The following is a 24,953-nucleotide window of genomic DNA, read 5'->3' as shown; positions in this document are numbered from 1 at the left end:
TATTTATTGGTACAATTTGCATGAATATCATACAACAATGATTTACTTTAATATAGATTCAGATACAAAATGTATATTGATAAATGCATGGGCTTATATGCAAAATTATATATGACAAGAATAACTTGTTGTTAAGATGGGGAAAACAAATTAGACGAAATCAATTGAACAGAATTGTAAAGATGAATATCAGTTTGGCTACATTTTAAACCTTGACAAGTCACTGTCCTTGATACTGTGAAAAACAGGACAGTGTGGATCGAATTACCAGAACATGAAAATGACAGAGAAACATATTCACGTCCTTCCCTTTCATAACAAGCCTTAAACTCTGCAAAACAAAAGGCTATAATGCCTCTGACTGTGATCACCCAATGTTAGCGTCTTAACAGCATTACATTTATTCTTTCTAGTCAATGAAATTAATGTGGTATCATATGACATGACGTTATTTTAAGAACGTTTTTTAAATCTAGCTTGACTTCTTTGTGGGTAAATGCTGTGTGTAAGACAAAGACTCTTTCAGCGGAGATTATTGAACTTTAAGGGTTAGACACATTCTCATACATTTTTGCAACATGGTTTCTTCTCCTCAGTATTTGTGGACAGAGTATTAGGGCTGGACAACGTCACGGCACTGATTGAGCCTCTGGTCACTTCTCTACTGGACACTTTCTTGTGGATCTCTGCAATAGAATTGGAGCATTAATGCCACATCAGAAGACCTTAAGTTAGACGAGTATACACATATGATTTTGAAATAAATTGAGAAGGGGAGTTAACGAGAACTGTGTCTGTCTTACCAGCAAGGACATTGTTAAATGCAACCTCAACGTTTGTGGACTCTAAGGCGGAGGTCTCCATGAACAACAAGCCATTCTCCTCTGCATCAAGGGACAAAAATGTATTTCCTTATTTTTTAAAACACTCAAAATCTATCACAAGTACTTGAAAATGGAGAGAAAACTTCAAGTGGTCCTACTCATTTAACATTTCCCATCCAAATGACTCAGCACATTTTTGCTGTGTATTGAGAACTGGCCTTCATTGTAAAGAGTACCTGCAAAGCTCTTGGAGTCCTCTGTGGAAACTGACCGCTCCGCTGCCAGGTCAGACTTGTTTCCCACCAGCATTACGACTATGTGAGGGTCTGCGTGATCATACAGCTCCTTCAGCCACCGCGCTGCACTCTCGTAGGTCAGGTGCTTTGCAATGTCATAGACAAGCAGGGCTCCCACTGCACCCCTGTAGTAACTACATGGAGAGAATGGCAAAAGTGAGTTCCAAGTAAATTAGGAACACATTGAAAACAGCGAGAATGTTTCTTGAGGGAGAAATGAGCTAAAGCATAAGTCTCCGCAGTTTTCCTGGCTAGCCAAAAGGAATCTCAGGGCAACTTCCATAAAAATCACATGGAAAGCATTTATGGTTTGCACTGTTCTTCCAAAAGTCATACAATACCCAAGCAACAAAGGTCATAAGAATTGAATTTCTATGTAATGTTTTCCTATAAATGTGGAAGTATCAATTAGAAGATCTGTTTGTCAAACAGGCTGTATGCTGTATATGTGCATTTATTTTTCACATCAGCTAAAAAAAACTTGAAATACCATACAGTTTTTATTTTCATTTTTTTTGCTGTAAAGAGGAAGCAGAGCAGTAACATCTCCACTACCCATAAAACAATTAATATGTGTGGAGAAGGACAGTTAAAGAGATTTATAGCTCTAAAAACATGAATGCAAATAGAATACAAATCTGGCGTTCTCCTAGGGCACTGTGTTTACTATGATTACTATGCTTATGGAAAGGTGTCAACTTGTAGTGGAAGTGTCAAGACATTAACATTACATTTAGTCATTTAGCAGAAGCTTTTGTCCAAAGCGACGTACAAGGGAGCGAACGGTCAAGCTGCGAGCAATAGGGACCTAGTGTAACAATAAATACTATTTTACAAAAGAAATAGAAAAAAAGTTCAGGAATGTAAACTGCTGTAAGTGCAAGTTAAGTACTACCAAAAAAGTGCATGAATGTAACTGCTGTAAGTGCAAGTTAAGTACTACTAAAAAAAGGAAATCAAAATAGTATAATAACCCACGCTGAGGTGATTGCCCTGTAGCGCTCCAGGCCGGCGGTGTCCCAGATCTGGGCCTTGATCGTTAGGCCGTTCAGCTGCACCGTCCTGGTGCTGAACTCCACTCCAATAGTGGTGCGACTGTCATGGTTGAACTCGTTTTTGGTGAAGCGTGACAGCAGGTTGCTTTTGCCCACACCGGACTCACCAATCAGAACCACTGAGAGGACAAGAGGAAGCGCAGAGTCATCTGGGAGTTAGCAGCCCACAGCAATTAGCATCAGCAACCCACAGCAATTAACATCAGCATTACACAGCAATTCATTCTTGTTTCTCCCTGACCTGTTGACATTATTGTGACTTGTGTAAAATAACATGAAACAGGATAATCGAGCTTACAAACACAGTAAGTTCAACTGAACTGTAGCCACATTTTGAAATAGAATATCATAATGTTGCAGCCTTATATTGCAGTACTGAGGCTGCTAGTCACTATAAACACAGACGAATAACTTGTAGACCCAGTAAGATGATGCATGTCCAATGAATAGGTAAGACATGAATTACGTAAAATGTTGACTCTATGCATAGAATGTATACGTATTCTTTTGGGCCTGGTATTGTAGCATTTCTTTAGTTCAATGTCCATGGTGCAGTTAAGGTTGGGCCGTGGTGTTGTGGGTGAAACTAGCTGCAGTGTTTTAGAGGAATGACTAATGCCACTCAGCCATCCGACACTCCCTCTGGCCTCCAGTCTTAATGCCAGCAGTAAGTCAGGATACGTCTGTTTAACAGAGAAAACTAAAGGAAAAAGGGAGGGACATTGTATGGAGTTCTCTTACACATCACTAATCCTGCATGGTTGGATACGGTGATTCAACGCCAAACAGGGTGAGGGAAAACAAAAGAGTTGATCTTCATGTTGTAATGTCACAAGATGAAAAAATAACATTGTTTTGCAATAGTCTGACACAAGAGTGAAGTAATGTTTGCCTCAAAGTAGCCGCAGGGAAGGAGACAGTCACAAAATACCAGTCCTGAAAGCAATCAGTTATTCTCATAGATAGTAGAAGAGACTCTGGTATGCATTACAAACGGTGGTGGCATTCACCACCTCACTAACTCTGGTAAATAGATAGCCGACACCCTTTCACGTGGCTTGGAGTGAAGGAAAGAAAGAAAGCAAAGTAAGACATTCCTGACACTGCATGAGTTAGACAGAAAGATGTGAGATACAAAAGAAAATGGATGTGACAGTGGAATTATTTGCTGTGACTTTTCCTTTTTGATTAGATTACAGAACACCGGGAGTAATCAAGTCAGCTGGGTACATATTGTATTTATTGACATGTGGCCAAGGGCCAATGTTTTCTGATCGATTTTGCAATGCGTTTTGTTTAACCAGCACTGTAATTTTGAAAAACATGACTCAAAAGAGTTTAAAATACTGTTATATATTTAAGTGCCGTTTGCTGAGTTTCAACCACACAGTGGGAGGACGTAATGTAAGATATTGTGAAAGACAGCTTGACACTAAGTTGCTCAGATTTGGTCTGTCTTGGGTAATTGTTCACCACACCGGCAACGGTCAACCATTGCTTCCCTTTGGTTTTCATGAAGCAAGATGAAAACAACTACAAACTATCTGTCCTCTACTCAGTAACTTATCCTATGCAAACAATAGTCCGGTTGCCATGGAGTTAAGGACCGAGACCTTGGAGCATTCTGCAAAGCGCTGTCTATATTTGTTGAGAACCAGAACTTATTATATAACAAGTCTGATTTTGTTTTTCCCCCGATTGAGACCTTAGGATCTAATTCCTACGTCTACCTAAGTCTTCGCACAGCAATAAAGGATGAAGTGGTAACAAAAAGTTTCATATGAACTATAAAAAGCCCCTGTAACCCATTCAAAGGGGATTTCTTGTTTTCCTATCAGTCGGTTATGTTACCATTTCACTTTCACTTAATGGAACCTGTTTATATTTTACTTACAATCTCAAATGCAATCAGAGTGCATAACTCACCCATGGGTTCATATGAAGGGCTTTAGATGCATCTCCGCAATGAATGGAATGATTGGCATGGCAACAAAGATGCTATCACCAAGAGCATTTGTACTTTTCGGATATAAATCATGGGGCACATGTGACCCATTACATGACACAAAGAAACCTTGGTACACCAATTACTTCAGCCTAACTGTAATACATGAATCTTTATCGCACTTTCTGTTATTGGGGCTTCGCCCAATTCTATCCCATCCTCTGAAACATGGTGAAAAAGTATATTTAGTTCAGGCATTCTGTAATTATGATATTATTCTGATTTAAAATGCCTCGTGAAATTAGATGCTGCAATGAAATGTCCCTGTACTTCTCATCAAATGTAATTTAAGAGCTTTTTTTTTTATACCTAAGGTAAGGCCAGTGGTGCTTGTTTATGTTGTCCAAAATATTTCAAAACCTTTACCTCAAACCAGTTTCCTTATTGACCTAAGACACAACTAGTTATTAATGACTGGGTCCAGCCACACACTCTGCACTGTAAATCCTAGTTAGATTTTCATCTTTGTCTGTATTCACTAGTCTTTGAAATACTTTTACACACATACTATCAGTCATTTAAAGCAGTAAAGAATCAACTCACCCTTAAAGACAAAATTATAAGCGTCATCTGACCCCATGTTTAGCCCATTCAGTAGTTCCTCAACAGCCTGGATTGAACTCTGACGCGCCGCTCAAACTCAGAGATTTCAGACAGATGACAACACCTTGAAGATTGTTTCTCTTCACAAACACGGCAAAAAGACTAACAGTAAAGGGCACAGGTGGATGTTATCCCATTAGCAGACTGGTTTTCTCTCTGTTTAGTTGAGGGCAGTTTGCTTGTTTGAACAAGGAACTTGCCCCCGCTGGGAAACCAGGTAGTTCCGCTTACAAGAGCAGTGGGGGGTTGGGGTTGGGGGAGGCGTGGCCGTCATGAAGGCGAGAGGGCAGGTTGAACAGGTAGGGTGATACAGGCGCAGGTGCAGCGAAAGTAAAGGGCTTTCACACTGCACCTGCTCTACCAATGAGATCACTTCCTTACACAAAGAGGCCAATCATCACACAGTAGTGTTATACTGGCCTCGGAGTTGGAGTCCGCCACATCTGATTTTAGTCTCCCTTATTTTAGGTAAAGATTTACAATTCAGGTGTTGAATTACGGTTTCTAAGATGACTACACTTGCTTAAATTAAGTTTGATTTTCATTCAAATAAATATTGCACATATCATACACATATTTATTCAAAATACACTTAAGAGATAAAAGACCCCCGTATAAACAACAGAGGGTGGTTTTACATAGACTTATTAATTAAAATATAAACTTTTTCAGTTACATCTTTAAGTATATTTCTTCAAAATGTACATAGTGTACACACGTCATACAAAAAATGTTTCCATTTTCTCACATTTTTCAGATTGATGAACAGAGCGTATTAGAGAAACACAACTCAAAGCATTTGTTTTCTCATTTCAATTAGAACACAGGCAAAACTGTTAGTTTACAAAGAATATACATACACAGCAGTCCATACAGAACATCACACATACCTCAAGCTGCAGATATGTTGGTAAGCATATCAATCAAATATGCAAATAAATAGTAAGTCCTCTATGGACAGTTAACAGTATTCTAAGTCAAAGTCCAGACTCACTCATGCAGCCAGACTTGAGTGCATAAAGTTAGTCTCCTGTCCGCTCCCAAAACACAGGCCAAGAAAAATAAAGGATTGATGCCATTCCGTTTCTCTAAGATGCAGCCACTTGTGTTAAGGGTTCTTCCAGGTATTCTACAAGAGCTTCAGCCTGAAAATACATAAAAATGCAGCAAAGGGTTAAATATGAAGGATTTGTGCAGAGAGGAAAATTCTACTTGTATCATTATAAGCAGGTTGGTGTCATCATGTTATTTTACAATGTAATCTACTTGTTGTTATAATAATTCTCTCATTTCAAATGAAGCCGAACAGTTCCCATTAAAGTGTGGCTTTTTCTCTGCAGTTCTGATTGTGTCTCACCTTGGCTTTCAGCATCCCGAAGCCCACTGTCTCTTTGGCATACATACACAATAATAGGTTTGCCACACGTGTGATGGCCACTCTCCCCTCCTGTAATGAGGCCAAAATTAGATTACTCAAATGAGGCTGAAAGTTAAAAAAAAATATTGACTGGGTCCTTAATGTTAATTATTAAACCTCTGCTAACAGAAGTTTTGCTAAATAGAATGGGCAACATAATAACCTATGATAACGTTACAGTCATACAGATATTAATGTCCTCACTTAATCTTCACTTAACATTCCATGGTACAACTGACAATGGAATTTTGATAACTTTTTATTAAAACCAAGAGACAAGAGCATGCTTACCATGCAGTCCATTAGGATGAACTTCAGTTTGTCCTCATTGAAAGCCAGATGCCCGTTTTTGTCGTAGGCTGACCAAATGTTGCTGGCAATAGCAGCAGTGACCCTTGCGTCTGTGTCACCATAGCCAGAGTATGCCAGGAGAGAACCTTCGTTGTTCAATAATCTAGGAAAGCATAGATACCATTTTGGTTTAGCGATCTCCATGTCTGTCAATGTAATGGATCTGCTTTAGCCCTTTAAATTACAGAATACAATACCTAGCTAGCTAGATAGCTAATCAAATATTTTGGAGTGTCACATTAGTCACCTTGCGTGGGAGGAACACAAACCTCATTGTCAGTTTATAATCTTTGAAACACGGGTCAATAACCAATCCAACCGATGAGTTAAAAGACATTCTAGCTCGATAAAGTCTGTCTATCTGGATGTCATAGCAGGCTAGCTACCTAGCTTACTACCACTGCGCATACTTTAGTTCACGTTAGCAAGGTATCGTTAGCCTATTAGCGGTTATGAAGTAGACAATACTTACAGCGTGCTTTGAACTCCGCTTGTATTTGCTTGGCTGAGCACTTGAGTCAAAGCTTTCGGTCGTAACATTTTGGAAGATAACGATAATTCAAAATACTGTCTGACAACACAAACAAGAAGTGAATGTAGTGGGAATTTCTTCACGCATACACTCCGTGAATGCAGTCAGCTGATTCCTCATGTGCACTGCTGCATCTTGGGAAACGTAGTTACGACTTGTCGGGCAGTAGTTTACGCCTACGCATCGCTCACGCCTGATTGGCTAAATAAAGCCTATCGAGGCCTGTCTCTTCATCTAGAATGGGCTATACCGTTGGGTTTAACATGTTGTCTCTTAATTTATCTGACCAAATAAAAATGCTTATTTAAGGAGCCATCTTACTGAACTAGCCCCTGCACTGTGCATGGTATAACACCATTCCTTCATCTGGTTCCTTAGTGTTTGTTCTCTGTTCAATGAGTTTTACTTTGACACGGGAAAGTATCCAGGACATATATAATGATGTGAATAGACAGTGACAATGAAAACAGGCCAAACTGGGGTTTGAGTGGCTACATTAGCTCACTGACATGGGAACTTCACATACTGTCAGTAAATACCTTGAAGCTTCAACCGAAGAGGGAGTGGAACGTAAATCTCTCTCTTTCAACCAATTATACACGAAGATGCACACAAACTCATGTTTGTACATTACAAATGTACACGGTTCAACTAAGTACATTATGAACACCAAATGGTTTGTATTTACATTATATAATTACTAGGTACATCTGAACAATGGATTCTGGACATGCAGCAAGAGGCAAAGTTGAAGACACTTTAATTCACATCAAAATTCAACTGTTAGTTGCATTAGACTGCTGAAGGCTAGCCATAAAGTTGGTGAACAGGTTGAAAATAAAGCATCATAGCTATCATGCTATTCCGTTACTGCCAGATCCAATGTATGACGCTGCATCAAATGTACAAGTTTTTTTCTCTTTTTTCTCCCCCCAAGCACAGCAGCAATCTCTTCTATGTCAAAGCATAGGAGTATGGACAAAATAAAAGTTGTAAGCTTCTTAACATGGCTCTTCAGCTTAGAAATATTTATTGATACCTTGTTACATTCTTAACCATACGGAGAAGCCTCAACCATCGGTTCATGTACACCCGTCAGTAAGCAAAGACTAAAGATGACGACAATGCTTTTTTTTTTCCCCCCTCCAAGCAATTATTTCTTTTCTTCCCATTCCAAAATCCATTCCTCTCTAAAGAAGCTGAAGTGTAAGCAATCATCCGAGTCAGGGTGTTATGGTGCTCAAACAGGGATTCCAACATCCTCATCAATATTAGATTTCAATTAACACGTCAAATGTCAAGGAATTCTCAAAGCAGTGTGAAATGAGACTGGGTGTCATAGGAAGGAAGGGAGGGAGGGAGGGAGGGATGGAGCAGAGAGGGCGGGAGGCGGGGTAAAGGGGAAACGTCTACAGCTCTTGCAATAAATACTGATCTTAATCCAGCATGATCAAGGAGAGACTGAGAGAATTAAGATGAAGTGAGCATTCTTATGAAACACAGGGGCGTCTTTGTTCTAAGAATTAAAAAGGCTTAATTTCCCCTAAACGCCTCCTACCACAAGTACTGCCTCGACAGAGTATGTTACGCATGTACGTCTGTCTCAATCCAAAGAGGAATGGTTGGCTACAAGGGGGGTTGGGGGTGGGAACACAGGGGTGAAAAGTTCAGCCGTTTGTATCATCTTGTTAAGGTACTCAGCTGTCAGTGAGTAGAGGGGAAAGATGTTAGTTTGACGTCATTTCATACTGATTACGCCGTCGTCGGTTTGACCAGGTAATTAACGTTTTGGAAAACCCCAATTCCTAAGATTTTCACAGATCAACCGGAAGGGAGAGAGAGCGAGAGCGAGAGAGAGAGAAAGAGGGGGAAAAATAAGAAAAGAAAGAAAAAGGAAAACAAAGATGATGAGATGTAATTGGAATTCAGTCTATTCAGGGGGTTGCTGTTGTAGATTTAGTTTGCTTTTCTTTTTTTCATGTGGTGAAGGATTGTGTTCATTTTGTTATGATCGCCCCTCCATCCCTTCCCACAGTACCCCCCCTGCCTCCCGGAGCTCAGGCGGCCGGCCGAGGAGTTAGGAGGGCTGGGAGCCCAGTAGTCTTTCGATGGCGGCGTTGATGTCTCCCCCCGTGGCAATCAGGGCCTGCAGATTGGCCTCGCGGTTGATGAATCCCATGGCGGTCAGCTGATCCAGCTGCCCCTGAAACCGCACCTCTGGAGTCTGGGGCTGCAGAGGTCAAAGGGTAGATTTGGTTTAGCCCTAATCCTTCCATTTTCCACCTTTCTTAACTCTCTCTTTTTTGGCTATGGTGTTTGTAGGCTACACTGGCTACGTGGATATTGCACAATATACTAAATACACATTCGGATGTTTGTGTAAACTAACAGTATTGAAGTGTCTGTGCACATACATTCTTTCATTACATCTACTTATGATGTGTAAATATAACACAGTTCCTGTACTAATGTTGGCAGATTCAGACGATGGCTTCAAAAAGCCGAATGTCACTGGAGCACTGCCGACTTACTGATCCAGCGATTCCTCCAGCGCTTCCTCCAGCAAACATCTGTAACATCTGTTGCATGAGCTGCTGCTGGGAGGGGCTGGCACCAGCTGAGGAGGTGGGGGTGGACCCTTGGCCCGAGGGGGGAGGGGGGTTCTCTGGGGGCACGCTGCTCGCGGCAGGACCAGGGACACCTGGGATACCCCCTGGGATTACCCCTGGGATACCACCCGGGATTCCACCTGGCATTCCAGCTGGGATACCGCCAGGCAAACCACCAGGCAAACCCCCCGGCAGACCACCAGGGACGAGACTGTGGAGGAAGAACAATAGCCCAACCAATGATGCTTTTATGTTTGCTTTTACAGAATGTCCAGATACAAAATCTAAAAAAACATACCGTGTTGTTTAAACGAAAAACAAACCATTTTTATAAAGCGACAAAATAAATCTAAATCAAATAATATCACAAACAAAATCCCTACCTTGGCATGAGCCCAGGGCACTCAGTCTGAAGGGTCTGCAAGCCCTGTTGGATCTGCATGAGGGCCTGCATGGCCCGTGGGTTCGTCATCACACCCAGGGCCTCTGGATTCTGCATCTGTGGGTCAAAAGAGTTGAGTTATAATGCTAATGTTTACTAATTTTATTATTATAGTTTGTTTCTACTTTGTTGGCACTCTGTAATTCTTCTGAATGAAAAGTGCGTTAAAAATAAAATACATTATTATTATTATTATTATTATTATTATAAGTGGGAAAGCGTGTGTCAAACACTACTCAAATCGAGGAGCACAGCAAATGGAGGTCAATTGGGGGGAAGGTTCATGGCGGTTGAACTCTGTTCTAACAGTGCTGACAGAGCGGAACCGAACAAAACACAACGTTGAGTTCAAATGGCACGGCGGGTCTGACCTGCTGAAGGAATACGGGCAGCTGGTGTCTCAGTTGCTCCTGTAGCTGTGGGTTGCCAGCAAAGAGGGGGTTGTTCATCAGAACCTGGAGAATATGGAGTCGTTACGAACCAAGTTACCATAGAAAACCATCCATCCATCCAAACAACTACTTTTGTGGCATATTTCACCACCGACCCGACCAAAAAAAGGAATTTAGACACAGACCTGCGAGGCAACGTCTGGGTTCTGCGCCAAAGACTGCATCATACTGCGCATGTATGGAGCAGAGAGCATGTTCTGCATCAGCTGAGGGTTCTCTGAGATCTGCTGCATCAGGCTCTGCATACCAGGACTGTTAAACATGCCTGGAGGGGCCCGGAAATGGGATGAGAGAGAGAGAGAGAGAGAGAGAGAGAGAGAGAGAGAAAGAAAGAGAGAGAGAGAGAGAGAGAGAGAGAGGGAGAGGGGGAGAGAGAGAGAGAGAGACAGAGAGAGAGAGACAGAGACAGGAGAGAGAGAGAGAGAAAGAAAGAAAAAAGAAAGAGGATCATGAGGTCCTGAACTTTGCACTTAAAAAAAGTTACACCATGAAATGTATACATATCCTGAATGAAGTACACACATTTATATTTGATCATCCGAATCATCAACCACTGAGCCATTTAAAAGTCAAAACATTTAAGGAACGAGTATATTGCACCTCTAAAATATACACAATGCAAATAACATTGGACACTGACTTTCAGGAACTACAAAAATGGGCCAAATTTGCATGTAATGCCAGTCTTCCTGTCTTCAAGGCAATGATGCCACTACCGTTTCCAAGGCTGGATGCATCAATGCCCAGGGGGTTGGAGACGCTGGGGGTGGTTCCGCTGGTCGAGGAGCTGGTGGTCGTGCCCGGGGGCCTGTTCTCAGTGGAGCCGGGGGTGGGGGGGCCCCATGGGTTTGGCAAGGGTTCTCTGTTTTCTGTCCTGGATGGCTGAACCCCAGAGTTTTCTCCATTTCCTCCCAAGGCAGAGAAGGGGTTGTTTCCAAACTGGACAAGGGAAGGTGTTGGTTAACATTGGTTTATGGCCTGGCTGACCATTCATTATATCGCAATACAATAACTGGCTGAAATTAAAATGCAAGTAAACTAATTATGTCAACAACAAAAAAAATGTATAAATATGTATCGTAAAGGGATAAAAAGCGGCATGCTTGTGTTATCGGCTACTCTTGCGTTGTCATGTTGATCTATTATAAAACTTAGCATATCGATTGTTTAACAGACTGGCCGATTTTTAACAAACCGATAACCGGCGAAGATACTCTATGTGTGTGATTATATATATATATATATGTGTGTGTGTGTGTGTGTGTTTTTCACAACAGAACCAATTACTTTTCAATCAGGAAACTGAATGTTGTTACACAACATGTAGACAAAATTGATCATTTCTTAAGTCATGGGGTTTGAATGACTAAGCCAACACATATTCAGTTGAACATTGAAGCATAGGTTAAATCATTTACATTTAGTAATCAGTCAAGCTACGAGCAATAGAGACCTAGTTTAATAATAAATACAATTTCACATAAGAATTTAGAAACAAAAAGGGCAGGAATGTGACTGCTTTAAGTGCAAGTTAAGTATTAGTAAAAAGTGCAAGTAGGGATGCATTACCTGCTCTCTTGCGGCACTGAACATGGGTTCCTGAATGTCTGTATACATCCTCCTCAGGGCATTGTATCCACCGGGGATGCTCTCCAGGTTGCTAAGCGCCCGGTCCTGGTTACGCATCATCTCTTGCATCATAGCTGGATTCCGTGCCAACTCCATAGTCTGAGCAGGTCAAAAGGGGGAAAGAAAATTAGGATTGGCATTGCTTAGTCATCCAAAAGCAAAGCATTTGATTATTGTCTTCATGAGTACATCAGTCGCTTTCACCTGTGGTGAGTCTACCGAACATGAAAAAAAGGCTGCGGATATATCGGATCCAAAAAAAAAAAAAAAAAGTGTAAGAATCAACTTTTTCTTAGGATTTTTTAGGGTTAGGGTTAGAGTATAAGGCTAAAAACTAGGTCTTGGTACCCCTACCAATGCCTGAGAGTACGTTACACTTCCTGTATGACGTGGATATTGTACTATTTTGTGATCCGAATAATCTGCAACCTAAAAAAAAGCAAGCACTGATTCCTGACAGTCATCATCACCAGCACCATCGCATAATCAGTTTGGGCTTTAACTGCATCATGCACGGAGTGCTCTCTGTGGCAATTAAACAAATTCAATTCAATTTAATTTGACTTTAGTTCGCAATGTATACCGATACTAGGAATTGTGTTTGGTATTCTCCATGCAGGCTGTAGCATCACAAATAGAACAACAGGACAAGACAGAACAATACAAGATAGTACCAACACATAACCACTTGTCTGCTGAAATGATAAACACAAACATCCTATGCCTGCTTGAGAAGATATTGTGAGAGCTTCTCCTTGTTCTCCGCACCTGTCTCATGAGCTCGGGATTGTTGAGCATGTGTGAGATCTCTGGGTTGCGCTCCATCAGTGACTGCATCTGTGGGTTGGCCACGATCATCTGCCGCATCAGGTCCGGGTTGGACATCATATTCTGCACCAGGGGGTTCTCCATGATCTGCGACAGCATCTCCGGGTTGGACATCAGCTGCCTTTGCATCTGCTGCTGCAGCTCCATGAAGTTGGACGAGCCCATGCCCATCCCAGCCAGATTGGACAGGTCCCCAAACCCAGCTACAAACACACACACACACACACACAGGTTTGGCTGTCAGCGTGAAACGGACAGCACAACTGTACTGAGCTACTATATAAGACTGGCCATCAAAGACTCACACAGTAGGTTGGCAGGCTGGGCAGGGGCAGGGGTTGGCCCTGTGCCCTGTGCTGTGCCCCCAGGTGATGCTGGACTGGGGTTGGCAGTGCCAGTGCCAGTGCCGCTGCCACTTCTATTCACAGGTGGTGTGCCAGGGGTTGTGGACACGGATGCTTGTGAACTGCCACCTCCAGAGGCCCTGGAGGAGTATTTCAAACATTCATTACCATATTCCACTTACGCGACATTAGAGTATGTATCAGTTTATAAAGATGTAAAGAAATGTCTTATATAAACATCACTGTATTTCCACACCAAGTATCAAAAGAAGAGCAACGGTTTCAGCACAAGCTTACTTTTGTGCGGTTTTGATGACGAGATGGACAGTGAGTCCATCTTTGATGCCGTGTTGGTTCAGCGTGTCACCGTCTTTCAGGATTTTTCCGGCAAAAATTAATACCAACTGGTCCTGTTTTGCCTTAAATCTCTTTGATATTTCTTCCTTAAACTACCAAACAAAAGAAGAGAAGTTTAATTGACGTATATGAAACGTAACGCAAGATGCGCAATACAGTGTTCATAGGTGTCGTCAGGTGACCCATGAAAACAAGTGTCATGACAGGGCTAACGTTAGCTGGATAACATCGTCTACGTTATCGGTGTTAGCAGGGTATTTCAGTAGGGTGTAAATAACTGGTTTAACAATTGACTAGGTAAATGCAGAATCATACATCGAATTAAAACCTTTATCCCTTGTTTGAAGTAATATCACCGAAAGAAAAACTAATACTCATTGGCTAACGTTAGTATTACCTACTGATCCAGATAAGATCAGATCCGTCGAGAATGTTCTCTTTGTTGAAGCGATGTATACATCTGATTTCAACCATTTAGTTCGGTGGTGGAGTTTGCCAAGATCAATCTCTGCTTAGGCTACGATACATAGATATTTTCCTCTTAACCCATAAAAAAAGTAATCGTGAATCGTTTATTAACCAACACCTAGCCATCAACAATGTCTGTCGTTCTACCACTACGAAGAACCTTCCGATTGGCTGCCGCCATAGCCGGCTAACATGACGCCGACACACTGGTATTACTAGCTAGCCGACAGCGTCATGACATACCATTTTTTACACCTGGTAAATCCTCATTGCTTCCTACCATTACCCATTCAAATCACGTCAACAGTCTATAATCACCATTAAGGACGCCACAAGTAACATGAACAGCTGCTAAATTGAACTCATTTTCTACGCTATACGCCCAATTTTCCGTGGTAAGATAGCTAGCTAGCCAGGCAACTAGCTTGTTAGCCTACCCTCCCGACAAAGCTAACATTAGCTATCATTCATGTTGCATAGGCAGTCAGCTAACAAGCTAGGCAGGTAGGTAGGTAGGCTGCTAGCAACTCGGCTGGCTAACAAAACATGATATACTTCCCCTTTATCATCTAAATACCTGCGCAACAGACGAATCTTCAGATATAGCTATTTCCTCTTTATCCTTCGGAGTTTTGACCGTGACCATGATAATGGTCCCGCTGGTAGAAGCATTTTCCTCGGTGTTCGTATTCACGGCAGGATCTGTGCCGCTGTTCTCCGCCATCTTTACTCCTCTTTTACTTCATTACATCACCGGACTGACAAGAATCAAAAGCTGAGTTGGAAGTTGCGCTACCTCGAATTGTTCAATAAGTGTACTCTAGCGGCGGGGAGGGGAATTGCATCAGAAAGACTGATTTGCACACTTGACATGGGCCATAAGATTGGGGCCCCATGATCAAGAATGTCCACACATCAGAGCTCATATTGTGCATTAGTTCACATATGGGTAGATCTGTTTTTTTCTCTTCGACAACCCAGATAGTTGCCTAGGCTACACACAGCCTGCCGCCCTTTTCTAAAGTTGATTAAAAATGGTTTGCCTTTGGACACACCCCTTCAAACTCTGTAAAAGACAGAAGAAATTGCTGATAAGAACACAATCCCACAGCATACACTTTCTAAAGCTTGGTTCACCTCATGCCTATGCTGAGTAGGTAAGTACGTACTTGAAGTTTATCGTTTGATTGTATGCTGAGTGGTACAAGGTTGGGACAACTTGGACAATTATTCTCATGTCATGTATTTGTAGCTTTTTAGATTTTGGACAACGGCTATTTTGGTTTATCCATCAAATTGTTAAATTAAATTATTAAGAAATTACCTAAATAAAACAACCTAAGCTTATCCATTTAAATTTGTGCCTGGTTGTCACAGTTGCATGTGTGCATAAGTATTCTTTGAATTTCTTTATTCATTTTAACAAACAAAGTAGGCTGTTAGTAACTTATGGTTTTGTGTGTGAATTTAGTAAAGCCCAGACATGAGAGTCAAACTCTTACGGAAAGTTCTTTTTGTCTCATTGCTCATGTAAGTATGAAAGATGGAGGTTTGTATTGAAATGGGATCCTTTTATATTCAGTGGTATTGGTAAATGAGTTGAATACGAAATGATAAAATGCAAAGTCATACTTGTATTATTAACCTTATTAAAATTACGGTTAGAATGTGCAGTTAATATTTGCTAACAATAGTTGGCGCTTGAGCTGGCAAATATCAGAAGGTAGGACCATTGTGAGTAATGAACGCCATCAAGATTAAGCTTATCTCTATACACATTTGAGAGATTTACACAGTTCCATTTATCTCTAATGAACACATTACCCTGCAAGACCTTGAGGTCTGAGTGCTCACAGATTTTGCAAAAAATAAAAAACCCTTTTCAATCCTATGTTTAATCTCACAGGACATTTCACGACATGAGCTGCAGTGAGAACCAGTCATTCAATGACTCAGCAGATCTCAGACTACCACAATCGTATCGTATTGACTGGATGAGATCCATCGACAACAACAAGTTAATCTCTGACATCACCATCCCCGGTACCCATGACACCATGGCCCTCCATGGCGGCCCGCCTGCCGAATGCCAGGCCTGGTCACTGGCAGATCAGCTCAGGGCGGGCATCCGCTATCTTGACCTGAGGGTGTTTGCCCTCGACGATAAGCTCTACATCATGCACGGAGTGGTATATCAGCATACCACGTTCACTGAAGTGCTGAGCACTATCCGGGCCTTTCTAGAGGAGTACAGAAGCGAAGTCGTTCTCGTGAGGGTGAAACCAGATCTGTTTGATAAAGACAAGGTTGAGGGCATGGTTGCAAAGCTCATTGTGGGCGATCGAGATGTCTGGGCTGAATCAGCCATACCAAGATTGGTTGATGTTCGAGGCAAGATTGTTTTCCTGCAGAAAGACAGCTTTAAGTTAGGTGTTCCGATCCAGGGCACGGACAAGGAGGGTGATTATGAGGTCACCCACATCTCTGAGAAAGAGCGTAAAATTGAGACGCATTTGAAAGAGGCTGAGAGCGATTGCGGTGGTGGGGAATATGTGGTACTGTCTTACTCAAGTGGCACCGGCATCGGAACACTGGAGGGTATGTTTTTAACACCGAAAAGAGTGGCAGAGAAAATTGACCCTTGGTTCTATGGTTATCTGAATAACCTTGATCCAAGAAAGGGCTCTTGTTTGGGCATCATTGCTATGGATTTTCCTGGCTTGGACCTCATACAAACTGTGGTCAACCTAAATCAATTTTAGTTGTCACCTTGTGTTGACAAATGTTTAGTTAAGACTATGCAGAATGTAATGTTCATAATCAAAAGACATTGTAGTCAGAACAATACACGTATAGCACAGAAACAAATCTATTTGTATGTATGATTAGTGTTTGCTTAGACACCATGAGAACCTGTCAATCAAATATCATATTCTACTATAAACCTATATTAATAGAGTTGGGGGCATTGGTTGATTGGGATCTAAAAAAAATCAGCGGTTGTTACTAAAAGCACACAAATCTGAGTTTCAGCAATGACCTCATAACAATACATGTCTTTCATGTATTGGTGTGTACAACGACATTCCAGATTATTTCTCATGAACATCATGAGAGAGGTTGCAAAACAATAAATAAAGACTACCCCATGTATGACTGTATCTGTGATTTGTCCAGGAGTGGATTGGCCATTAAGAAGTTGGGGAATTTTGGGCCAGTCTTACAAACATTTAATTTGATTGTATTACTGAAAATATTTATATATACAAGAAATATTTGAATTGGACCTTTACAGACTTAATGTAGTGAGTCATTTTAGCCACTAGGGGGAAGGAAATTACTCTCTGCCTCCCCACACACTCAGGCTATGCAGAGCATAAACATTTGGAGTTAAGTTATTGTTGGAGTTCTCTAAAGTGCTCAAACTTTGGGGAAAAAGGTCATCAACTTTTTTGACTGTAAATGGTTACAATGAACATAATTTCTGTAGACTAGGCGTATCCATCAATTCTGTTTCACATTATAGCCTATAGGCAGAAATATAAAGCCAACAGGAAAATATGTTAAAATTCCTTGTGCTATTGATTGGGGACTTCCCACAGCACACAGTCTTGTGTCACATGTAGGACTCATACCCAACAACCTGAGCAGCAGGATACAACAACAATGCACAACTGGCTGGTCCTTCACAGTACACCATGTGCTTCCTAGACCCCACAGGTGCTAAACACAACAGCATGACTGCCCAACCATAGAACCTGAGCAGCGGGATACAACAACAACAACAACAACAACAACAACAACAACAACAACAACAAAGCTGCCTCCTTGAGCAATTCGCTAGGGTTTTCAAGTAGGCACCTCCTTTCATCAGTGTTCTGTTGAATTAGGCTCACCACATCTCCAGAGGCTCAACAGTGGTGTCTGGTGTCCCAGACCCACCCCCCTTCATACTGATGATGGGTAAGACCACATGCAGAGACAACAACAGATACACCTTAATGGACACCACAAATGATCAGTCTGCTCAATTCAGAACTTTATAGAAAGAAATCATGGGTCTGTAAAGAACCTATAAAGCCCTGGAGACATGCATTATAATATCCATTCATCTGAATGGGAGTTCTCAGCACATCACCATTGCAACAGCACAAATGAACACTTGAGGGAACGTACTCTTTGCCAACGCAATCAGTTTTAGAATTTGAAAGTGAAAGTGAAAGTCCTCTCTATGGCAGAGGTGGTGTAGACACACACACTCTGAAATCCACCTCTGCATTTAACCCATCCAGTGAAGTGACACACTCACAGTGAAGTGATGTTTCACACTAACCCAGAGCAGTGGGCTGCCATTGGCGGCGCCCGGGGAGCAGTGATCGGGGTTAGGTGCCTTGCTCAAGGGCACCTCAGCTGTGGATGTGGGCATGGGAAAGCAGTGCTCTACCACTTCCCCCGCCCACATTTTTCCTACTGGTCGGGGATCAAACCGGCCACCCTCCCGTTACCAACCCGAAACCCTGACCAGTAGGCCACGGCTGCCCCGCTTTGGCCAGCAGAAGGCAGAACTTGAAGCTGACTCCAGAAAACTGGCCCTGCATTGCGTTTTCAACCCATATGCTAGTTTGTGGCTTTCGGCCATTTTGTTAGGTTATTTAAACTCTTTCTGGGTTGTGTCCTGTAGTCCATTCACTGGGTTAGTGGTTGAGGGCAGTGTCAAATCCTCTCAATGTAATGGATGTGACATATTTTACCCAATGGCTGGGCCAATTTAACTGAGTTGTTTTATTATTTGAGCTATGTAACACGTTTGAAAAAGTCGTTAATCTTCCAACCAATTTGGGTTGTTTTCAACCGAGCATTTTTAAGAGAGTGTCTGCCTCCCTTTTTTGGGAAGTGTACTGTAGTCTGTAGGCATGAAGGCTAACACTAAAGGCAAAAATCAGTACTTTACAGATTCACTGACAACTGATAACTTTCCAATGCAAGACTGAAACCCTACATTTCTGTAACCAATGCATCATGCAACCGTGTTTATATGCAGGTCTAATAAATGAATACATGAAGTAATAAATCCCACTGAGAGAAGACTACATGGCAGTCAATTTCATTTCATAGAAATGTGCTACAATTCGTCTATGTCAAGTTTATTTAACCATGCACAATATATCAGACACTGATCCTGACATGTTAGACATGAATCTACTCAGGTCCTAATTAATCTCAATAAAACTGTTATTACCATGACCAGATGTATCCCCACATCACCAGATAGATCCACTTGCAAAATAAACATGCAGAATGCTTGAAAAAGTGTTTCTCCTCGTGTTTAAGACATTATAAACAGAACTAGACCTAGACTTTCTAAACAGAACTTTTAACATTTAAAGGCACCCAGTGCAACTTTATGTAAACATTCAATGAAAAATAAACATTCAATTTCTAGTCTTTTTTACACGTAGTAAGTTTCAATAACTCCATACCATTACATATCGACATTCAAGGAGCAAAGATGAGACGTCGTTGTGTGGTGAGAACTGATAGAAATTCGTAAACAACAACAATCGCCGGTGGGGAGAAGCCATTTTTCCATTGACTGGAAGCCTGCTTTATTTATTGTAGGTTAAAAAAAATAAAGAAAATGGCGCGATTGTTGTTGTTATCGATTTTCTATCAGTTCTCACCACACAACGACGTCTCATCTTTGCTGCTTGAATGTCGGTATGTAATGGTATGGAGTTATTGAAACTTACTACGTGCAAAAAAGACTAGAAATTGAATGTTTATTTTTAAGCCTCAAAAGTTGCACTGGGTGCCTTTAATCCCAAGTCATATCAGTCAGTCTCAGGTCAAAACAAAAACCTCATATGAAATGACACTGGACCAGGGGGTTACAAAATCCTTTGCAGGAGCAGTTTAAGCAATGTGCAAAATGTGTACTTACACCCATTTTTACTACAGTGCCAATTGTTTGATTTTAAGAGTTTTGACCACTTCACAATGTTTTTCCATCTTGGTGTTTATTAGTGGCTTTATTAGTGCTGTGTTATAACTCTGTGTTGTGATTTTAGTCTTTTTATAGCTTTCATGGACATGCTCACAGCTTGATCTTCCTTTCAGATTCTTAAATTATAGCCTATTTTTATCTCCGTTTTTTAAATCTAGTCAAGGCTACTTCTTTTTTATTTTATGACTTAGGTTAATTTGTCTTGCTTTCGAAAACACATTGTGCCGCTAGACAGAGTGTGTAACCTTAACACCAAGCAGCCTTCAAGTAGTAGCCTTGTAGTGGAGTGTGACACTTGTCTAATAAGGCTACGACTAGGCCAATCGTTATCACCTACGGCCCTCCCGTAGATAATAAGGAAGTCCATGTGTGTCGAAGGGCTGGCTCATCTGAGGAACTGCGCCATCACGCTGTATCCAGCGACAGAGAAACAATCGTGGGCTGATATTTTGGCCTTTTTGTTGTAGTTAAAAGTAAGTATAAAATGAGTTTAAACCATGACTGTGTTTTTAGTTGTTACCATTGACCTAAATAGGCTAGTCTTTCTTTAGCTGACAGGATTATTATTGCATTTAACTAACTTCCTGTTACTGTACTTTCACTTTCCCTAATGATATATCCAACCAGGACATTGTTATGAAATTACGATTTTTGAACTTCTCCCTTTTGTCCAGGCTGGGTGTTGTCCTGGGGAGGGGGGAAAGAAACACATATTGGAGTTCGTGATTGTTGACTTTTTTTTTCATTCTCTAAACCACTTAATTAACAGGATGTCAGTGACAGTGATAAGGACGGAAGGGGTGACCGTTTTGACGGTGACCAACGATCGAAAAAGCGACTGTCCTTTGCTGTGTCAGATCCTGGGGAACCTGTGCTACAGCCCAGTATGCTCTGTATCCCAGAGGCTCAAGGGGATTTTTGGAGGAAAACAGACAGCCTTGGGGGTGATGGCATGCTTACCTGTTTTGGAAATACTGTGCTGTACTGTGCATCTCAGCTCAAATGTGTAGTGTTTCTGTAATATCAGTCCTTTCCACTAAAGTCATCTGCTAAGGCACTGGCTCCCAAAGTGTGGGGCAGCCCTAAACAACCACATGGTCAAAGTAAGCATGGCAGTGCTTCTAGCATAGTAGTCTGTCACTAAACTATTTGGTGAGTTTATAGCCTACTTTTGTCTGGTCAAGGCCTTTCTGCCGTTTATCCTAGACCAGGGGTACTCCATTAGAAACCCAAAAGGTCCACTTGCCAAATGTCCATTCAGTCCAGGGTCCGGAACAGTGACGGTCAAAATCCAAAAACATAACTCCAACAAAAACATTCGAACAATGCACAAAAGGTGATGTGGTCTGGCCTCATTTGTGTGAAAGGTGACACTTTTTTTGTGGTTTAAACTTGGGCATAAAAGGTGTGAAGGCCAGGCAGAGGCACTGATGTATAAGTGTTCATTAGTGAGTGTGTGCTCCTGTATTTGTTTTTCACCATATTCATGGTTGAAAAGGCAGACTCACAACAGTATGTTGAGGTATGCACGCTCTTGTTGTGTAGCTGATCTAACTATTACGCTGCATGTTGCTTGGTATGATTGCAGATGGTTTATTTTTCTGCCCCTTACCTCAGAGTTCTGCGGGTCTTTCTGTTCGAAGTGTGCATGCTTTGTTTCATACTGACGTTTCACGTTATCAAGTGAAAGCACAAATGCAAACTTGTCAGTCCATTCTGTCTTAAATTCGCGATTTTTGGAATCAACTTTTCGTTTTTTGTCGGGTTTAAAGGTGCATTAAGGATTAATAGGTATTCGCTAAAGGTATGCTAGCAGCTAAAACTAACGAAATCTCTTGAAATGTGCTGACTTTGACATTATGACAAACTAATTACTCAACAACTGTCCATACACAGTCAAACATCAATCATGTGCAACACAAGACTAAGCAAGACGGCAAATAAGCTACTTACTAGATTGGCAGAAGGTAATCAAAGTCAGGTCGGCGGGCATCGGCAGGCAAAACTACAGAAGGCAGTTATATGCCTATCGACCCTGCTATGCCATTGGTACGGACGCAATTCTCCATATTAAAAGTCATTGTAGCGCCCCAATTTTTTTTAAGCTGTTATTTTAAGGTTAAACTGCTTATCCTAACCCTAATCCTAAAGCATAATTGTTGCATATTGTGCCTTTAAATCACGCCATGATTTTCATTTGCTGGGAAAATATACCGTTCACAAATCTATCTGCCCACATTGTTGCCATTGACACACACAACCTGCGTGACTCACAGAGAGCTCGCGGCCAACATTGAGTGAGTGAGTTGTCAGTGATGTTATTACAGCTCCTGATTAGACCTCTGGATTGGACACGGAAGATAGAAACCACATCCATAGGACAAAAATATATAGCGCAAATCACGCACCAATGAAAACTCGCTTGGATCATGATTCAATTAGAATGTTGATTTTGGCTTCGGCCCTAATTTGATTGCGTCTGGGTCCGGATCCGGACCGCGGTCCGCCTATTGAGTACCCCTGTCCTAGACTATATGTAAGATGAAGGAATAGCTAGCCTAAATACAGAGGAGGGCCTGCAACGAAAAGTTTAGGAACCACCGTGCCAACAATGACAGATGGTCGAACATCAGGTGTAGCGTACGGATGGTTGTTTGAGAGATAAGATGACTGGATTGATGATTGGCTAGTAATGGGCGGCGCTTCTATGCTTCATATGTTGTAGTGAGTATTCAGCCATTTGGTTTGGTTATGCATTTCCACATGCTTAACACACTTAATGATGATGCACTTGTCAAACTGTTTCCTTATTTATCCTCAGACGGTCCAGGTCATGATTGGATTGCTAACCATAGGCATGGGAGCAATAGCTCATGGATCACAGGCTTATGGTTGGAATAGAATTGTCAGCCAGGCTCCCTACTGGCTTGGTAGTTTGGTAAGGCTAAACCTTATTGGGTCACTGAGTTTTTTTTATCTCCCCCTTTAACTGTCTTAACTCAGAGCATATCTGAAACTCAAATTATGCTCATAGAAATCTGGAATCTGTGCCTTTTTTCAGTTCATCCTCTTTGGTGGAACGTGCATTCTTGCAGAGAGGTTTCCAAGCCCTTGTCTGGTGAGTTTGTTTGTGAGACCAGTACGATTGTGTCCTCTGTGCGTTAAAAACTACTTAAGTGTTTGTAAAAACTTCTTAGCTCTAAAAACATCTAAGGATCTGTTAAGCCAACACAATGCAGTATAAGTAGGGCCGCTGTTGCATGTTATGGTACATGTGATTTGCTGAGAAATACAAAATAGGGGCATCTTCTGAAATATTAGTTTGAAATTGTTGTATCCAACCACTTCTCTTAATGCTTTAAATGATACAATTTGTGCTACATTTGATATGCTTCACTAACAAACAGCCTGGGTAAAATGATCAGGCTATCCACGTACAGACCTGTGAACTGTGCTGTTATCTTATTATTTCACCTACTGTGCACAGGAAAGTTAGTATGTGTTTTGTAATTTATTACAGGTTGTCATTGCCGGGATCATGAATTTTATAAGTGCGGCCTTTGCTGTCACTGCTATAGTGATGTATGCAGTTGGCATGAATCAAGTGATTCACAGACGTTACAATTATGATTACTATGATTCTAATTACCGCCCCTCGGCACAACCACTCACGGAGTCTCAGCAAAAGATGATCGAAAGTAGTCGAGCCACTGCAAAGGTAATATTTGCATTTCCCATTATTGGTCTGGTTGACCATGCACTGCAGTTTAATATATATATAATTTCCATACATGTGGTATGTAAAAAGCAGCTGAATTACTGCTTAGAAGTAGCTACTTAATCAAACTGTATAATAAAGCACCATATTACTAATACATATTGGGAGAAATCATTGTACTTGTTCTTGTTTTCTGTGTGTGTCTCCACAGCTTATGTGGCTTGGAATGGACATCATAATGATAGTCTTTTCTGCTCTTCAACTTTGCATTGCCATAAGTGCCGGTGTCTTGGCATTTAAGGCTGCTTGCAAGAAGGAAACAGGTGGACAGGTGTGAGAACTAAAAGATTAGCTAAAAGAGTAGTTGAAATAGACTTATTTTAGAGTTTAAAAAGAAACCTTTCTACTGAACTGAATTGACAGGTCTACTAAATATTCTATATCTGTTTTTGTTCTGCCCATGCAGGATCCTGAGCTCACCAAGCCTCTTGTTGATGAAATCGTGTCCTACCCAACAGTTTAACATGGCCTTATCCAGGGTGCGGATCAATCAGAGGGGTGGATGTTTTTGAAACATTTTTAATTGTGACAACAAATCACGAACCACTGTGGGCTATTACAATAGGCTATTTCTTGCAAACGATAAAGTATGCGCTGGCTTAAAGGTACAGTATTTAGATTTAAGTGGTGTCTATTAGTAGACATGAATAATTGTATTCTTAATTATGTTTTCATTAGTGTATAATTTCCCTGTAACTGTGAATCGTTATGTTTTCATTAGTTAGAGTGAGCCCTTTGTATCTACATAAGGTCCTTTCCATGGAGTCTGCCATGTTGCACCGCCATGTTTATACAGTAGCCCAGGACCAAAACACTGGCTCGAGATAGGGCTTCTTGCGTTGTTGTCGCATTTGACCATAGGTACTCACACATGCTTGTAGAGGGAAGGGTATTCAGCTGGATGCAGTTCAGCAACCTGACCACAAGATGGCACTAAAAACTACACACTACCTTTAAAT

At 41.4% G+C, this 24,953-nt stretch overlaps 5 protein-coding genes across 6 annotated transcripts; 2 read left to right on the top strand and 3 right to left on the bottom strand.

Moving 5' to 3' along the window:
- Window positions 1-561: 561 nt before the first annotated feature.
- Window positions 562-4,854, bottom strand: rab25b (RAB25, member RAS oncogene family b; the record flags this gene model as incomplete). Its single annotated transcript, XM_080857406.1, has 5 exons — window positions 4,724-4,854; window positions 2,099-2,294; window positions 1,061-1,254; window positions 804-884; window positions 562-686 (listed from the first exon to the last, which is right to left on the bottom strand). Exons 1-5 carry the CDS (start codon window positions 4,758-4,760, stop codon window positions 562-564), a joined length of 633 nt encoding a protein of 210 aa, XP_080713532.1. The 5' UTR covers window positions 4,761-4,854.
- A 448-nt stretch (window positions 4,855-5,302) lies between these two features.
- On the bottom strand, window positions 5,303-7,195 carry lamtor2 (late endosomal/lysosomal adaptor, MAPK and MTOR activator 2). The gene is made up of 4 exons (XM_080857717.1): window positions 7,024-7,195; window positions 6,492-6,654; window positions 6,141-6,230; window positions 5,303-5,928 (listed from the first exon to the last, which is right to left on the bottom strand). Exons 1-4 carry the CDS (start codon window positions 7,089-7,091, stop codon window positions 5,872-5,874), a joined length of 378 nt encoding a protein of 125 aa, XP_080713843.1. The 5' UTR covers window positions 7,092-7,195; the 3' UTR covers window positions 5,303-5,871.
- A 631-nt stretch (window positions 7,196-7,826) lies between these two features.
- ubqln4 (ubiquilin 4) lies at window positions 7,827-14,948 on the bottom strand. 2 transcript variants are annotated; one of them, XM_080857288.1, is made up of 11 exons: window positions 14,790-14,948; window positions 13,685-13,836; window positions 13,349-13,527; window positions 12,984-13,246; window positions 12,156-12,314; window positions 11,303-11,525; window positions 10,712-10,851; window positions 10,506-10,589; window positions 10,076-10,191; window positions 9,615-9,903; window positions 7,827-9,313 (listed from the first exon to the last, which is right to left on the bottom strand). In XM_080857288.1, exons 1-11 carry the CDS (start codon window positions 14,934-14,936, stop codon window positions 9,161-9,163), a joined length of 1,905 nt encoding a protein of 634 aa, XP_080713414.1. In that variant the 5' UTR covers window positions 14,937-14,948; the 3' UTR covers window positions 7,827-9,160. The 2 variants fall into 2 exon arrangements, with proteins under 2 accessions (XP_080713414.1, XP_080713415.1); XM_080857289.1 differs by having other exon boundaries at window positions 13,349-13,509.
- Window positions 14,949-15,695: 747 nt separating this feature from the next.
- LOC308380592 (1-phosphatidylinositol phosphodiesterase-like) lies at window positions 15,696-16,974 on the top strand (the record flags this gene model as incomplete). Its single annotated transcript, XM_080858001.1, has 2 exons — window positions 15,696-15,742; window positions 16,119-16,974. The coding sequence occupies 2 exons, from the start codon at window positions 15,696-15,698 to the stop codon at window positions 16,972-16,974; spliced, it is 903 nt and encodes a 300-aa protein (XP_080714127.1).
- Window positions 16,975-20,621: 3,647 nt separating this feature from the next.
- On the top strand, window positions 20,622-24,694 carry LOC308380339 (membrane-spanning 4-domains subfamily A member 5-like). The gene is made up of 7 exons (XM_080857645.1): window positions 20,622-20,689; window positions 20,986-21,160; window positions 23,038-23,154; window positions 23,278-23,334; window positions 23,737-23,934; window positions 24,146-24,265; window positions 24,401-24,694. Exons 2-7 carry the CDS (start codon window positions 20,987-20,989, stop codon window positions 24,455-24,457), a joined length of 723 nt encoding a protein of 240 aa, XP_080713771.1. The 5' UTR covers window positions 20,622-20,689; window position 20,986; the 3' UTR covers window positions 24,458-24,694.
- Window positions 24,695-24,953: the final 259 nt, after the last annotated feature.

The sequence above is a fragment of the Sprattus sprattus genome (assembly GCF_963457725.1).
Source record: "Sprattus sprattus genome assembly, chromosome: 19".
In the NCBI taxonomy this organism is placed as follows: domain Eukaryota; kingdom Metazoa; phylum Chordata; class Actinopteri; order Clupeiformes; family Clupeidae; genus Sprattus; species Sprattus sprattus.
The sequence above is the reverse complement of the archived record's forward strand: the minus strand, read 5'-3'. Positions and strand labels throughout refer to the sequence as shown.